The following is an 18,161-nucleotide window of genomic DNA, read 5'->3' as shown; positions in this document are numbered from 1 at the left end:
CGGATGTGAGTCTCATGGACTTTATCGACTTTAACAACCCTCTCTTGTTGGCTCGGCGGCGACATCTCCACTTCTTATTCATGCTCAGTTGGGACATCCAGGTCTTGCTAAGTTGAAACAATTACATCCTAGTCTTTCTCACTTAGAGTCTTTATCTTGTAAGTCGTGTCAGTTAGGTAAGCATGTTCGTAGTTCTTTTTCTCCTCGCACTGTGAGTCGGGCTACACCCCCCTTTGCTCTGATACCATGTTAAGAGAAAACTGTGTATTAGATACCACGGAATTATTTACTTATATAGAGAAGGATATACAACATAATTATAATAATACCCCTAGTTATTATATTTATAATATTCTAACATACACATTAAAAAAAATCCCGCCAAAATTTTCCATTTAAAAAAAACTGTAACTTTGCCAAAGAAAAAAGGATTAATTATAACAAATATTTAATCCAAGGTATTATCGAATTCTTCACATTATTTTAACTATATCAATCTATCATATACTTTCATATTTCATGTCAAATTTATCTTTTGTTATCACTATCTCAGGTTCATTATATCAAATTTATCATATACTTTGTTGTTTCATATCAAATCAATCTTTTGTTAAAAATTCTATATCGTTAAATTTATAGATAGTCTCCCAACACACCTGAGAAGCAACTAATGTATAGGAACTCTAAAAAGGAAAAAAGAAAAAGGAGGCATCAGAATTAAATTAAGCATACAATTAAAAAGAAAAGTAAGGGATCCAAAAGAAAGTAAAAAATTAACAAGAAAAAGACTTTGTACAATAAGTTGACATTATCCACCCAAACAACATAAACCCCCAAAGGGCGTTCCGAAAGTAATAGGTTCCACTCCAAATCTTTAATGCTAATTCACAATCCCATTATAGTAAAAGTTGATTATGCTCACACCAAAATATCCCTCATACCAAAAGATAAATCATGGAATCAGCTTATAACCAACCGTCAAGTGACTAGAGGGTATGAGGGGTTCCACTCCAAACCTTTAATCCCAATTCAGATACAAACTTGTTCATTCCATAATTTGTTAATATTTATCAATGTACTCAATCCAGACAGCTAGAAAGTCTCCAACTCAATCAATACAGCTAAAGATCGCTCCATCCATCAAAAGGATTTTTTCCAGATGTACTTACTAATCAAATCATCTTTTAGTACACGCTGAACCTTTTTCAAAATAACAGGATGGGTTCTTATTGTGTACTTCATTATGCTCCCTGCCAAAGAACCTTTCCACCTTTTCAGATACAGGAACTTCCGTGTCGAACTTGGTTAATCAAGTTTTTCCAACTTTGATCTTGAATTTTCTTGTTGCAGCTTTAATCTTTATCAGATGTCTAACTTCTGCAGCAACAAAGTTGACGAGGAAAACACGACGCCATCTTATCCAGCTTACTGTATTTTCCATCTGTTCTTTCTTCTCTGTTTAAATTCTTCTGGACCAGCAAGTTTTGTAGTGCTCAAGTTCATTTCTGAAGATAAACGAACTGCTAGTTCAAATTTTCCCATCTTTTTTAAGTTGCTAATAATTGCACGATAGGCATATATGGATGGGTTATGAAATTTTTTCATCTCTTCAAATATCCAAAATGCATCTTCCACCTTTGAGCGTCCAAATGCATAAACTAGGGCAGTATAAGTTAGCAAGTCTAACTGAATTCCTTTCTCGGATATTTCTCTTGCAATTGTCTTGCAGAGATCTAGCCTACCAAATCTACGCAAATTGTTGATCAATGTGCTATAAGTAATAATATCAGGAACATGTCCAAGATCTTTCATCACCAGAAACTCAGATAGCATCTCGATTGTCCTACCCCCTTTACCTAATATCTCTAAAACTGTATTAAATGTGACCGTGTCCATTTCCAAATGAAGATTCTTCAACACTTCAAATATTATCAAGATTTTATCAATTATCCCCAATTTAGCAGTCACGTATATGATTCTGTTTATCACTGTACAATTTGTGCAACTTGTTAGTTGTTATGTCAGATACATCTTTCACAAAGTCACATATCACATTTGAGTCGAATACCTTTCAAGAGTTTGTGCAACTTTTTTGTAAGATGTAATATCAAGAGACAATTTAGACATTAGCAAACTCTTGAAGACCTCAGAGAAAAGAGTGAAATTATTCATTTCGACTACACCTGCTAAAAGAAGGTTATAGGTATTCAGACCCAGGTTGATGTCTCCACCATGTAGATGTCTAAATACATGAGCAGTATCTGCCAAATGGCCTGATCTACAAAGTTTCTCAATATACTCGGTACAAATTTTCTTCACTGAAATTGTTTCAATATCCTTCTTACTCTTTATAAAGAGCTCTAAGTCCTTGATTATATTTTCTTGTCGAGAAGATTCTTGTGTTGTGATGGAATGTGTGATTGACAACAGTGGTGGAAGCTTACCACTGACGGTCGTGTTATTCCATAGAACATCATGAACAAATGAGGGTCTGTTGTACCTCTGCCAATATTAAAAAAAATTAAAACAAAAACAAAAATAGTTATGCATTGTTAAACTTAGGATAGAAACTGGAAAGGTGCCTACTGTACTCATCCAGGGAGAAAGAAAAAAGGTTAAGCCAGAAAAAGGTGATCACAATAACCTATTTACATGTACAAAATAAATAAGTTGCAGAATCAAATAGAATATTTTTTAAGGATTTACACCAATCAAAATATTGACTATCAGGAGTTGCTAAATGAAGACAAATCAACATTAAATTGAACCGAGCATCAAACTTAAACTGAATTAAAGATTCAGCCATAATGGAACTTTAATGCTGAGATAAACAAGTTGTTGGATATTGGGGCCTTAAATGGACCAAAACGATTTAGAGGAAGGAAGCCATCAATTGTTGAAAGTCGTAATTGACTTCAAAATTGAAATCTACGATTCGCGTAGATAGATTTAGACTATTAATTTGCTCAAAACCGATTAAGGGTGAATGAGAAATTAATGTTTAAAGTCAACCCAAAATAACATTTGTTATTCATTAATAAAGTGCATAGGAGAATAGTCCCACATCGGAAATTTTCGATGTGTATTCTCTACTTATTAATGAAGATGTGTTAATGGAGTTAACACAAAAAATAAAAGGACAGGTGACCCCTTAGCCCAGGGCGAGCAGGTGCTCGCACCTGTGAGCCCGCCACCCGCCACGTGCGCACGTGCGCAATGGGCGCTTTGTAGGCGCACTTTGCACTTCGCAAATGAGGAGCTTAAATTTATGCTCCAGGTGACATTGCAGTGCCTGCGTGGCACTCGGGTGACGTGTCAGGCTCTTACCTGACGTGGCAGCGCCTATGCGGCATCCTCGTGGGCAAAGGGAGATGACTGGACAGTTGACTTAGGGAATGGATGGCTACCGTTGATCAACGTTGATCAAATAGATATGATGGATCGCTTGTGATGCGATCTAGAGCGTTGGATCGCAAAGAATAACGATCTGACGGCCTGGGATGAGGCTTGATCTGAAGCATCGAATCAATGGATCCAGATCCGATGGCTGATGACAATAGGCGGGATCTGAGGGTCACAACTCCTCAGATCTGATGGATGAGATTGAAGTGGGCTTGGTGAAGGGTTACAACCCTTCAGAATAGATGATCTAGATCGATCCAGCCCAAGGAACACATCCACTCACCCAAAGGACACTCAACCTCTTCGTTCAGTATAAATAGAACCCTCCAGATGATGGAATACTCACTCAATCTTCTCTTCTCTTCCTCAAGCATTCATCACATCTTGTGCATTCAAGAGTCCAAGAAGTCTACTAAAGGTTCGCTGGTCTCGGAAGTCGGAGTGCTACGATTCCGAGACGTTCGTCGTCGTTGTATCTTGGGAACGAATTGCAACAATCCGTTAAGCACCGTAGCGGAGCAATATCGTTTACGGAGATAGTGTCGAACACTAGCCTCGACGATCAGTTTGCATACTCCAGAAGCTACCCGGAGACAACACAAGTATATCTTTAATACTAGCAAATTAATGTTTTCTAGGAAAATATAAATTACATATTTAATAATATTAGCACTGTTGATGTATATCAACGAATTGAAAGCCAATCTTATCAGTGTTTATGATATTTCATTTACTATTTTGATATGATAATCTATTCCTAAAATTGTCAGTTATAGGATATTTTTCAAAGTGAGTTCAACTGGAGAAGCAAGGACAAGACAACTTCTATAAGAGCCTAGGGGGAAACATCCCTATGGGGGCAATCCTCTAAACCAAAATATGTTTGTTATATACTTAAAGTTATGTGGGTCTGATAATTTTCAACACCAAATAATTTAATTGTGTATCCATAGTTTTACAAAAGCTACCTATGTGGTTTCACCAAGACACTGCTTGGCCTAATAGCTAGCTGTTTCTTTTAAAAAGGGGTCCAAGCGAGCCACAAGGTGGTCTAGGTGGCCTAGGTAGGTTGCATAGGTAGCCAAGTGAGTTTAACAAAAAAAGCCTAATTTTTTGTAAGTTATTGGTTTATTTGATAGTAGTTATCTTATCTACAGTTTGACATTTTAGTATGACATTAATTATAAAGTAGTTATGCATTGTTTTACAATTTGGAATTATGAATATAACATTTAATTTTATAATTTGTTGTATTTTTTATTTTCTTGGTGTGATGTGAAATATAAAAAAAATATTTTTGTTATACGTTTAGTGCTTCCTATCAATTATGACTTCTTTATTTGTGATAGTAATTGAAGTTCCAGTTGTCATATGTACACACACATTAAAGTCATTTTTAATTTAATCTACTTCTCTTTGTTATTTAAACACTATTGTAATGTCACCTTGCCTATGCTCCTGCCTAGGTGCTAAGCAATCCATCAACAGCTACCTTTTGTGTTTATGCAATTCTCTTCTTAGGCGAGCTATCTCATGTAGTGGATCGTTTTCACAACATAAAACAAACCTATGTCCGCATAGTCATTGACAAAGGCAGTCTTTCAGAGTAGCTACACAACTTGTCTATTTTTGATCTTATTTGTTCTCACTTTTCCCTCTTACCCTCTACAAGTTTTCCATGTTTCATAAAGAAAGTGCATAGCACAATGATCTACTCCAAACATTGTCCTCCATTGCTCTTGATATATTAAATATATCATTAACTGCTGGTCTCCTTACAATACATGTAACTCTTTTTCACAACATAGTGTAAGTAAACTCCACATGAATTTTCTGGTAAGTGGTAAGATAATTTGTGTAATTGAATTTGCTAGTAAGTGGTAAGACGATTTCAAAAGATTGCATGTTGTTTCAACTCTCAATCAAATGGCTTTGCTAAGTAAGAAATTAATCTTCTACTAACTAGACAAATTGAACACTGACGACCCAAAGATAAATCTTGTCCATAAATCTTTCAGTCTAGCAGTAAGTAGGAATGTTAAAATATGCATAGAACAGCATGTATGGGTGTTTAAGATCTATGTAACTTCTCCCAAATACTAAGGCAAACATAGCTTGTTGATCATATTAAGATATAGATAGTCATATGGTGCAGAATTCTATAACCATACTGTTATCTGAATGGCTGTCTTGAAAGAAAAAAATTAAAAAAAAAAAAAATCTTTCTCCTACATTTCCGAATGTCTAAAATTTCAATGCCCCAATATTGTGCTAAAATGATCAGGTTCAGAATTCAGAAAGAAATCATGGTGCACAACTAATTAATGAGCCCAAATCTTTCATTCAATTATGGAACCTGATCATATTCAAAGAAGCATATATACTACTGGAAATGAGTCAAACCTGCTCGATTAGAATAAGAACTAATATTCTTCTAGAGGCATAATTATTGTAGGGAATTAAAAAAGAGAAACGAAAAAAAATGTTAATAAAATGTATAATAAGTTAGAGAACCCTAAAACTAAACTTCTGATTAGAAAGAGTTGTCGAGCAATCAATCCACTAAAAATGGAACAAGAAAGGACGCGGAATCAAGAGGCTATAAAGGCGAAGACGCGATGAGATCGTGCTGATTGTATCCTCCGAAGAACATGGAATGATTGTCACGATAAGGATAAGATCGTCGTCGCCATGGAAGAGGAAGAAGGTGGCGGACGCCGAGACACCCCAGCCAAACCCCCAAAAGAAACGGAAAAGAAGTGAATAAAATAAAATGTTTTCAATTTTTTATTTCTCTTCTAAATTCTATTTTTTTTAAAAAAAAATCTAATATTGAATCTAAAATTAATTTAATATAATTTAAATTCATAAAAAAAAAATAGATTTTGCTGATTTTTCATTTTCCAACATTTTCTATCACAAGTGTTCCTTTCCTAATTATTATTTTTGATTAATTTAACGAATTCAAGTAAAAAAAAGAGAGAGAAATGTAAAATATACGCAAAATCGAACGCATGTCTTATCCCCACTTTAACACTATTAGATCCCATAGTTGTTTTGATGTGATCAACCAAGTTAGGTTAGGTCCTGCTTGTTATTTGATCCCTGTGTCTAAGTGTGCAGGAACTTAGGAGCGCAGGAAGTCGAGCAGAAGACGCAGCTAATGAGAAGAACGACACGAGAAGGGAGCTGACGGGCTCGGTGCGTCAGAAGGACGAGAGAGCTGCGGAAGAGAAAATCGGTGGGCGAGAAGAACATGTGCGACGTTCGAGGGACGTAAAGCCGAGACGAAAGACTGCTCGAGGAGAAGGCCGGAAATTGGGTTCGGGTGAACCCTATTTCGGTTGGTTGGAATCACCCAAACGCATGGAGCTTCGGAAGTCAAAACAAAGGGGAAAACAAGCTGGAATCGAAGCTTAAGGCGCCTTCATCAAGTATTGGAGTCAAAACGATCGTTGTCGACCGGATAGAGTTCTATCCATTCACCCGAACTGAGGCATCTTGGACCTCAGTTGGAGGCTCCTTCGACCTACGAGATAGACTTTCCAAGAGCTATAAAAGGACCCCTGAACTTAGGAATTAAACATCAATCAAGCATTCAACCCTGTATTAAGTTCCTAGCAACCTTTGAGCATTCTAAGTGTGTAAAAAAAGCTTCTTCGCCTACAGTAAAGAAGATATTCTAGTGGAGCTGTTCAACCGCCTTGGATTAACAACCGTCTTGGTTGTAATCAAGTTAATTTCTAGTCTCTTTTTTATTTCTATTTATTTTATTTTTATTAGTATTGTATTTTTGAGTTGAAAGACTTGAGGAAGGTATACTCTAATTTTACAGGTAATTCACCCCCTCTTACCGGTCCCGCTGCACCAACAAACACAACAAAACATAGTATAGTATTTCCATTCGGATCAAATTCTGTTGAATTTTAAGAATGATTTTGTATTTGAAACATTAAATAATCAAACTTTTTAACGTATGTATTTCTTTTCAATTTATGCCCTAATTCTTTTACAAAGCCTTTAATGTCATTAATAATCTCCAAGACTAATAATAAGACACAAAAAAACCTTAAAGATGTATCAAGAAGAAAAACAAGCAAATGTAATCCTAAAACACCAACCAAATTGAATGAAACACAATTGTTAATTCAACTAATATTAATCTACAATTTTGTTAATTTAACTAATATTAATCGGCCATAGCAAGAATTATTATACAGATTTAAACTCTTAATTTTTCTTCAAAATTCTTTTAAATTTAGCTCAATTGCAATTAAATAATTTGAACTTTATCAAAATTTATTAATTTAATTTAACGAGTTATTTAAATTTATTTATTTAATTGGTATTATAAGTATTGAATAAACATAAATAAAATCTTACTAAATTGAATACTGAATTTATATTATTAAATTTAATAACCAATGTAAAAATATCAAACAAACTTAAAGTAAGAGTCTAATAACACCTAAATGAACTAAATTTAAACCAAACTTAAACTTATACAAATTAGTAAACAATCATTTCAATAATTTAATTTCGCTTGAACACTACAAAACGCACTTGAATATAATTAAGTGCAATGAAGAAAGCACAGAGCCAGCCACCAAGGACTTCTTATCTTCTTCCCAACCTTTCTTTCTTCCGGATTCTTAGATTATTATAATTCTTGATAATCAATTTCATCAAGCCACGAATCAACCAGTTAGAAGCAGACTGATGCAGGGGGAATGATATAGTTGAATACAACACACTTCCTTTCAAGGTCCTGATGATCTACCCAGGCTGTGATGTGAGTAGATTACAACTGAAATCTAAAATGTCATCAGATTCATTATGTAATTTATTCTGTGATAAAACCACAGGTCACACGCTGACATAAAGACGAGTCCAACAGGTTTAATGATTCACACATATTAAGGCTGTCAGAATAAAATAGTAGCAAAAGAAACGAGTTCCCAAGATTCAATACAACATCAACAAATCCAAACAGTTCACTAGTTGGAACATACCAAAACACCAGTTCGCTTCCAACGTAATTACTGAGGTCGAACACCGATTATACTTTGGAAGGTGCAACCACGTTACTCAGTAGAAAGGGAGGAGTCAGATCAATTCATGATACAGCATCCTCGTAAATGCAACAGAACCTACAAAATATTTTAGCACAAATAAAAAAAAGGCAATACTGAAAGTAAGGAAACTTACCCTAAACCCTAAAACTTACTCATCAAATCCAGTATCAACCTTGTCGCTCCCTTGACAGGGACCTTTCAGAATGATGGTATCCATAATCATCTCCTACTGCCTCACCCTCCTCACGTTGATCTAGATCTGCATACCCATGCTGATTTTGAAAATAATCAGGCTGAAGCCGATCGTAGGACCTATGCTCATAATAATCTTGGCGTTGCTTTGATCGCTCAGTCTGTTCTGCAAGGTCATGTGGTGGAGGATGATCATAGTGTTTCTGGCCCTTTGGCTCATCATACTGATTTCTTAATCCTTCGTACCATTCTTGGCCATTGTCATGTTCAACATTTCTCTCCCTTGTGCCAGACCTCTCCCTGCCATGCTTTGACTGACTGCCATATTCAGAATCCTTGTCATGAATATAACCACCACCTTCTCTTTCATAACCAGCTTGATCATAGTCTCTTTCTCGTTCTCGATCCCTATCACGTGGACGATCACGTTCACGCTCACGGTCATAGTCACGACCATGGTTCCTTTCCTTGTCCCTACCACGAGCTCGATCACGGTCATGGTCACGGTCTCGACCACGATCTTTCTCCCTATCTCTATCTCTATCCTTTTCCCTATCTCTCTCCCTTTCTTTGTTTCTATCTCGGTCCCTGTGATGGTGGTGCCTATCCTCTCTAGGCTCCCGGGCCCTTTCATGGGAACGCTCACGAGGTCTCTCTTCTCTCTCCCGATCTCGCCCCCTTTCACGAGACTTCTCCCTATCAAAGGAAATATAAAATTACTCATGGCATCTATAAAACAAAAGCATTAAAATTCACTAATTTTACTTCACTAGAAAATGAAAAATGACATGGTTGTCATACCGATCCAGAAGCCGATCATCCCTTGCCCTTGGCTCCTCTGATCTAGACTGACCTGAAGCAAGTTGTTGATGTTCCCTGGTTGAAGTGGAATTCATTTAAATGGAGGGACTGATTATTAATAATGTAAATCACTTGACATGAAAGAAAGTGCATCAAGTTGCGATATATCGACAGGGATACAGGTCATATCAAGACTGGAAAAACATACAATGATAGGCTCCATGGAACTTTAGTGATTTATATCCATAGTTCCAAAAGAGGTCACTTCACCTAGTAACTAGGCGGCTCCTGTTAATGGTCCTTTTAAAAAGAGGTCTATGTGGTCTAGGTTTTTATTTATTTATTTTTATTGCATTGTGAGATATGTATTTAGTACTTACCAGTTACTGTTATTAAAGATAAGAGTGCTAGTCAATCTCAATTTATTTTCCTTTTCTTTCTTATTTTAATATTATATTAATATCAACCAGATAGGCCTGCACTAGCCAGTAACTAACTACCTACCACCTGAAACCGTCTCTTAATACCTTGGTTGCATCGAATACACAAGCAACACAAACTGTCTTCAAGAAATTACTAGTAGCAAGACAAAAGCATCACAAATTGCAGGTTCCAAGACAAGTAAAAGAAAAACCAATATACTCACTGACTTTGTAGACATGTGCACAAAAGATTTTTTCCTCAAGCCTTAGTAAAACTCAGCCTAGATTGCTAAACTTTGCTAGTCTTAATTAGAGAGTTCTCAGAAAAGCTATATGGGTTAAGGAAAATCCAAAAATAAACACAATTTTCAAACTACTTCCTCTTGAATGATGCTATCCAAATACTATTAATTGGACACGTCATTGAATCATCTATTTCCCTTGAAAGATTTTTTTTTTTTATTATTTCCACACATGCTTTCTTTTTAGGAGGTTGACATGCATTATGTGGCATCGGTGTTACATCGCGTACGAAACTGAGTTGTATACCACTTCTACATATTGCTAGTAATGCTGCATCTCTTCCAAGGCCAAGACTTTTAATCAAAGCTCATGCTCATTGAATACCCTGATCAACTACAAAGTGAGTAATGTTTACTATGCCTGAGAAGTGTAGGGGATGCCCCTCTTTTGACACTTTGAATCTGAAACTACCAGCAAAAGGTCCAAGAAACAACGCAACCTAATGCATACAAAGAGAACCTTGTAGCTCAAAGACGTAGGTTGGAGAGAGCTTCAATGGCTCAACAAGTTGTGCTACCCAATATTTCACAAGAGCAGCTCTAGAGTGTTTGTATAAGATATGCAAGCTAATCAACGGTCTTTACAAAGTCACTAGTCAATCAATTTACAGAACCAGGTAAAAACCAACCAGCTTAATCTATCAATTCAGGAGACTGTATTTGTCAAGAAAATCTATGAATGTATGAAAAATGAAAACAATTCATTTACCTGACAGAATGCTTCTGGGTAAATTCTTCACCTCCAGTCCTAGTTGTACCAAGTCCACCACCCAACCTTCGAGGCCTCCAATTTGGCACAGTTCTTCCCCGCTCAACATCCACAAGAACTCGTCTGTTATCAAGCTTCTTTCCATCAGCTTGCTTGTATGCAGCTGCTTGACGCATAGATAAATGTCACAAACATCATAGATTCAAAACAGAATTCCAAATGAACAATAATTTCATACTTTTCATGTCACGTGTATGCACATATTCAACAAAGCCATATCCTCTTGGTTTATTTGTTTCCTTATCTGTAACCAAACGTACCTGACAAAACAACATTATTATAAAGAAAAATGTCCTCAAGTGGCACAGAAATATCTGACTATTTTTGCATATTCTCAATGGCACGACAAATAGGCACCTATGCCCTCAATAGCCGTGCTCACCTTAACAGGTGTACAGGTTCACCATGCCAGATTGAGTTGACAGAGCAGAAAACCAACGTATGTTCCAGAAGAATTAAATACTTTTTCACCCCCTTACCAGGGTATATTAAGAATAACAATAAAATTGGAAATGTCCAAGTAGGGTACGCCAGAAACCTTCTGAAACCAAAAACCCTCTGAAGGATGAAAGCATTTTCCAATTATCCATTTAACTTTGTTGAGAATGCATTCTCCATTAGAATTTGATTGCTAGCATTAAAATCCAAAGGGAAAATTAGAAAAGTTTTAATCCCTTCACAAGGAGCCTTGATTTACTACCTGATTACCTTTGTTGCCCCAAGGGCAAGGCAGAAAATTGTAGTGAGTGGTGACTATATTGGGTTATTGACCAAGAATTAATAATGCCCGTTGCAAAAATTCTGAGTTGAAAAATCTGGATCTCTCTTACTACAATTATAATTTTTTTGAAGTAACTAAATACACAGCAAGCCTGTATACAACTTAAGAATTACCTGTGCTACCCATAATGTCTTCATGAAGCAAAATCTCCTGGCTTCTCTATAAGGCAGAAAGCAAAAAAACACAACATATCAAAGAACTCATTGTGCCACCTAGGGCTAATATACCTGTAATTAGCCCCTATCGTTGGTTGTGCACAAAGCTGCTAACCTTGTCTCATTCTTAAAAGATTTTTCAACTGGCAAAAAAGTTTGCAGCAAGAGCAGAGTGCCAACATGGCATGAGCATATCATAGTAAAGATCTTAAATGTAGTACCTGATATCCCAGCAAAGTTAATGTAGTACCTTTTGTAGCTAGGACAATGGGAGTAGCAAAATACCCAATATATATAATTTCTGTGTTGTCCAACCACTCAACTTACCCACACTTCACCAAAGTAACCAGAAAAAAGTCCTCCCGTATCCCCTCCCCTCCCCCCTCACTTTTTCTATTTGGATGTTTATTTGTTGACATCTTTTCGTTCACAGAAGAAAAACACAAGCTGGTCAGGTTGTAGGAAAAGTAGTTGCATGAGTGCATTACAAACAGTTTGTTAGAGAATGACCAGCCTCCAGATAATACAGGCTCTGACAAAAGCAGATTCCAAAAAATCAAAAACAAAAAACCCTTGGCATCAAACCTAATATAACACAAAAACAACTGTGAGATGAAAAAGTATATGTTTCTCTGGGTCACCTAGGATTAGTGGAAATTTTGATAAACATGAACTAGATTGATATTTGTATAATGATCAACAGAAACATCTGCGCCAGAAAATCATTTTAGTGCCTGATTTGAAATAAATCCTTGCCCATGTTGAGAGCAATAGCACAAGCTCCCAACAATAGAAGTCATGCATTCTTACCCTCTTAATTGGTCCATAAGTTTCAAACTCCCGCTTGATCCGGTGTTCAGTTGTCTCATAGTTCTGCACAAGAATATCAAACACTGTCAGGTATAGAAATATCATTAAAACAGAAAAAGCCCTAAAATGCAGCAATCATACAAGCCTGGCAACAAAAAGCGTCTTGTATGGATCACCCGTAGCATTTGGATCTTTAGATGGATCATCTGTAAGAAAATTTTATGAACAATTTTCAGCAAGCTATAAAGTTTTTCAGCACTGCTGTATAGATACAAATCAATTACATTTCTCCAACTCTTCAGCAACCTTTCTTGCACCATCCTCAAGGCGTAGTTTTCGAATTCTAGCTCTTCTTTGGACCTATAACCGAATAAATAGTGGAGAATGATATGCATGAGAAAAACTTGGTGACAAAAAATACAATGTATATTTGTTGAATATGGAAGAGGGTGCAATCCATAATGGTCTTGGAGTATTACAAACCTATGACAATATGTGCCAGTAAGCAAACAGTGTGTAAACTATATGATTTAATGATAACCTACTAGAGCAGAAAGCAAATAAGAAAAGTAAAACAAAATATCATTTGACTAATGTTTGAAAAAAATGAGGTTAAGCAACACAACATAGCAAATGTATCTATAAAGACCAAGATTTAGAGTATTGATCTATGTGAAGTATCGTGTCCCTATCGAGAAGGATGGTTTCCATACTATATCATGCCAGCAGTGAGCACACTTTGAAGCATACTGAAATAAATTTGAATGAAATTTACACACATCAAGAAGGATGGATTCAGGCAGAACTTTTATAGCTCACAGCACTGCAATGGAATGACAGTCTGTGCCGATAAAAACAGCATGGTATTTTAATTCACAATTGAGACCCAATTAAAACATTATCATGGATTAGTAATCTAAATTAGTTTTCAGAAAATAATCAATACAAGTAAAAATGATTCCTACTACAATTGATGGTGAAGAAAAATGGTAAGTTTTTAACACTTACCAATAAGCATAACATCCTTTCAAAAAAATGATAAAACTGACACAGAAAATTATATTTAAGAGTCTTAAAATAACAAAAGAACATCTACCACACTCATAATCTAATTCCTTATTATCACACTTAATACTTTTAGAATCTGAATTAGGTCATACCACATGAGTTTCTGTTGAAACAAAGGTACAAGTGAATATGAAATTATTCCTCAATTAACTTTACATAAATTCTGAAGTTGACACTATGATGCCAAAACCCAACCCAATAAAGCAGTTAAACCAAGGAAAGCAAGAGCTAGACCACTAGCAGCAGCCATTGGCTAGGTTTCAATCTAAAACGGATAAGACCTGATTAACCTCCCAAAGTGGTCAACTACTGACCACATTTGAATTAGTTTGTACAGTTAAAATTTTCATATACTAATTTATTTATTTTATATATTTTTGGTTTTGTTGTGATATTTGTATTGGACAGGATCCTAAGGTACTGCATAGTCAAGAATTTATTTTTCTCAAAATTGTGAATCTACTAGAAAATTAACAAGACATATCTTACCCGACTTTCACCCTCAACAATTGGTGGAGAATATTCAGGATCAGTTGGCTCAGCAAACTTGCTAACAAATTGTGCCATCCCTTCAGGAAAAAAAGGGAACATTTTTTCAGTGAAATTTATTATTGAAAACCATAATATGAGCTAACCATAACTAATAAAATACAGTGCCTGTGTAGGGAGGACATCTCCTTTTCTCTGGAGGAGGTTTATACTCCAACGGAGGGCGTGGCTCAAAAAGCTTCAATAGATTAGCAGTAAGACCAGTTGAATGACTTTGCCCAATCTGTATAGAGGCAAAGGTATAAGACTACATATGAAGAATGTACACAGAAATAAATGAAATCCTCCATAAAAAAAACACATTCCTGTAACTGACATCAGTCATCAAAACAGCATGAAGGGGAAACTGACATAGCATCTTGATAGGAAGACCCAACCAATAGGAGTGTGAAAATATCCATTTACTATTACCAAACATCAATCAGATGATCATGAATAGCTAAACAAACAGTATTGTTCATTACTTGGAGGCAAAAATACCTACTTCATGCAAATTTACTTAGAATGGGTGGTTAAAAAACCACATTATGCTATGTGAAGACCCTTAGGCCACATGACTAACATAAATAAATGCAATTACGATTTAGACGAGAATCATTTTTACATTAATCAGAACACAATCAGTATACAGAATTTTGTATAAGGAAAATCATTTTTCCTGGTTCAGATAAATGAAAATTTATTATTGTATTGACATTATTCATAAGGTGGTCCTAATAGAGATTCAGCCAACCCCACACGACAAGGCTTCATTGTTGTTGCTTGGTCCTAACTGAGATTTGAAGAGAATAATTTTAGCATATTTCTTTCCTCTCGATAGAAATATGTAGATCCGTTACATTAACGACCCCCCTAGTACTAACCCCACGGATATAAAGGGAGGTACATACAAGCACACAGGCGTTAGGCGCATGGTGGGGTAAACCTCAGGTCGTCAGTTCCTGAAAATCAACCCCTAGCCATTACCCCAGAGATGTCATGCGCCCACCATTATGTGCTACGCCCTGGGGCCTCTTTTCTCTCGATATAAAGTTTCTTCTTGTGGAGGTACGCCTAGGCCGAACCCTATTGATTTTCCTATGTTGGATCTAAACCTCCAAGCAAATTATACAGAAGATCCACCCTCAAAATATCATGTATAAAAAATAAGATCTATACACGAGGAAATAGCTAGTACTCGAAATCGAAAAAGGATAAACTAAACCCTAAAGGCATCGTGATCGGTCAACCCTAAATGACCAAATCCAAATAAGTGCACGATCGATCAAAGTAAGACTTCAGGGAAGAAGGTATTCAAAATTACAAGCTTCATCTGGAGAACATTGGCTCGGTTCTGAGCTTTGGTGCGGGCCTGGGGATTGTTGCGATTCAGGGCATCGTTGTAGTCCCCCATCCTCCCCAAGTATGAAAACCAGCGTCCAACGAAGAGAATCGATCGCTTTGCTCCGAGAGACGGAGGGAGAAGAAAACGACGTCAAGCGTCCTCCCTCACCGAGCGGCCCTTCGCTTACTCGCGGCGTTTGAGGGCCTGTGGGAAGAGTAAATGGCTAGGGTTGGGTTTTGCTGCCTAATTTTTCCAAATTAATACCTAAAGCTTTCAAATATCTCATGAAAAGAGTTTCATTATAAAATATCAATAATAATACTAAAGTTTAGTGTACTAATTTTTATTCTGTCATGTTTTTCAATGATATTTAAGGTGGTAACGCTCCTACTTATAATATTCATATTATTTTTTTTATCTAAAATATATAATTTAGAATAAAAAAATTACTTTATTAAATTTATTTATCTACTTTTACTTCACCATATAGATGTGCTTCTCTTTTTATCTCTTCTCTATAATATTTATAGAATGAAATTTATTTATTAAATTTAGAAAAATACTTTTCATTAATGTAAAATTTAGAAAATTAATAGGATAACTGGTATAAAAATATTTTAGCTACCTTATTTAAAATTTAAAGTAAAATTTTTAGATAGGATAATTGATATGGATGCTGTTAGAATCATAACGCCTCATATATTATGTATTTGTCAATTATGTATTTGTCAACTTCCGTCTTGAGGAGCAAATTCATTTATCAACATACAATGCGTAAACATGTATTAAATGTTAGTAAGAGCCCTAGAGTCAATCATATGATGATTGTTGTATAAACTCGATGTATCATATTCCTATATATTTATAAAGATATTTCTTTATGGTTATTATACTTACTTGTATTGGTGTCAAATAACTAAGTATAATAACATCCTTGAGTAGAAGGTTCTTATCTATATCAATTAATTGGTTGAATTGATAATGAGATGATATAGAGAACACTATTCTTAATCATTCCTAGTCAAGTATTAACAACTTTTAAATTCAACGGCGTGATCTACAACTTGGGATTTACGCCCTAGATCAGACGGCTCCGCTCAGCCGAACTTTACCTTTAAGAGGCCGTCGTGTTGCTCCTGTTTCATTCTTGCTATCTTTTCCTTAGTGTGCTTCGGCTAATTTGTGCTTGGCGCTCCGTCGATGGTTCGTGATCAGGGCTCCGGCGAACCCCGATTTCCTTCTAACCTTCGTGTAAGGCCTTTGCTCTTTCTTGGCTTTGCTTCCTCTGTTTCTCATTTCTCTGAGTTTTTAGTGTTTCCCCGTCGCCTTTTCAGTGGAACCCCTTGTTTTCCCCTTTTTTCCACTGTTCTGACGATGGCTAGTTCATCCCAGCCGTCTGAGCTCGCTCTCGGCCCATGGTACACCACCATGGAGACTCAGTTCGACGCGAGTGATGCGGCTAGCCTCGCCAACGCCTTTGACATCCCCCTAGATTGTATAGTTCTAGCCTCACCTGCCGATCAACCCCATAACCCGCCGACCAACACTGTCTGATTTTTTCGCGACCAGTTTGTAGCTGGTCTGCGCTTCCCCGTCCACCCCTTCATAATTGAGGTCTGCAAATATTTCTGTGTCCTCTTGGCTCAGCTCGTTCCCAAATCCTTTAGACTCCTATGTGGTGTGGTAGTGCTATTCCGAATGCACGGTATCCCCTTAACGCCTCGGGTTTTTCACTTTTTTTATTATCCCAAACAATCCTAGCTGGCCACCTTTTTATTCCAGTCCCAGATCGGGCTTGTCTTTTTTAACAAGATGCTGACCTCCAATAAGCACTAGAAGGAATATTTTTTCTTTCTGCGTTTCTCCGAGCGGCCAGCTTTTCCTTCCAAGTGGCAAGTTGGACTGCCCAACCAACTGGACCTGAAGAAATATAGGAGCCAACCGGAATACCTTTATGCGGCAAATCTGTTATCCGGTCTGAAGCTCAACATCAACAAGCTGCTCCTGGAGGGCGTGATGTATGCGTTCGGCTTGAGTCCTATCTGAACCCCACTTCCTCGCAGCATGGGTAAGAATTTTGTTTCTTTTTGTCTTTTGAAACTAACTGATTTTCTTCTCTCTCTTGCAGCTGACATCATGAAGAGATCACTAGTTGACGGGCTAATGAAGCAGAAGGCCGATGCGATCGATGTGGCTACTGCTGAGGAGATGGATCGGCTTGGCCTTGAGCCGGTCGGCTTTCACGAAAGAGAAAGCGCAGAAGCCCTGATCGCCGATGAGAGGTTCGGTGCTCGAGCGTCCGACAAAGAAGTGGTTGAGACGGACGCCCCCTCTGGCACATAAGTCGCTCACCTCGAGGGTTCCTTGTCTGCAAGTGATGAGTAGCCCCTGATCAGTCGTAAATGGCGCCGGACTGAAACCCCTTCCCGTTCGGCGACTTCAGTCATCCGAGCACCCGATCAGACGGACGCTCCTATCGGGGGTGAACCAACGACCGTTGAAGCAATTTCT

General features: G+C 36.9%; 1 protein-coding gene and 1 pseudogene across 1 annotated transcript; both read right to left on the bottom strand.

Moving 5' to 3' along the window:
* Positions 1–1,415: 1,415 nt before the first annotated feature.
* Positions 1,416–2,595, bottom strand: LOC122050675 (annotated as a pseudogene).
* Positions 2,596–8,210: 5,615 nt separating this feature from the next.
* Positions 8,211–15,876, bottom strand: LOC122052477 (U1 small nuclear ribonucleoprotein 70 kDa-like). The gene is made up of 11 exons (XM_042614010.1): positions 15,630–15,876; positions 14,435–14,549; positions 14,267–14,346; positions 12,994–13,069; positions 12,851–12,915; positions 12,710–12,772; positions 11,142–11,223; positions 10,904–11,066; positions 9,471–9,545; positions 8,630–9,365; positions 8,211–8,552 (listed from the first exon to the last, which is right to left on the bottom strand). Exons 1-10 carry the CDS (start codon positions 15,717–15,719, stop codon positions 8,645–8,647), a joined length of 1,530 nt encoding a protein of 509 aa, XP_042469944.1. The 5' UTR covers positions 15,720–15,876; the 3' UTR covers positions 8,211–8,552; positions 8,630–8,644.
* Between the last annotated feature and the right edge of the window lie 2,285 nt (positions 15,877–18,161).

Source organism: Zingiber officinale, chromosome 3A (assembly GCF_018446385.1).
Source record: "Zingiber officinale cultivar Zhangliang chromosome 3A, Zo_v1.1, whole genome shotgun sequence".
NCBI lineage: Eukaryota > Viridiplantae > Streptophyta > Magnoliopsida > Zingiberales > Zingiberaceae > Zingiber > Zingiber officinale.
The sequence above is the reverse complement of the archived record's forward strand: the minus strand, read 5'-3'. Positions and strand labels throughout refer to the sequence as shown.

Coding starts and splice junctions, on each gene's coding strand:
- LOC122052477 (XM_042614010.1), bottom strand. CDS start 15,719: ATGGGGGACTACAACGATGCCCTGAATCGCAACAATCCCCAGGCCCGC. Junction 9,546..10,903: donor ACCCAGAAGCATTCTGTCAG/GTAAATGAATTG, acceptor CACTTCAACCAG/GGAACATCAACAACTTGCTT. Junction 9,366..9,470: donor GATGATCGGCTTCTGGATCG/GTATGACAACCA, acceptor TTCCTTTGATAG/GGAGAAGTCTCGTGAAAGGG.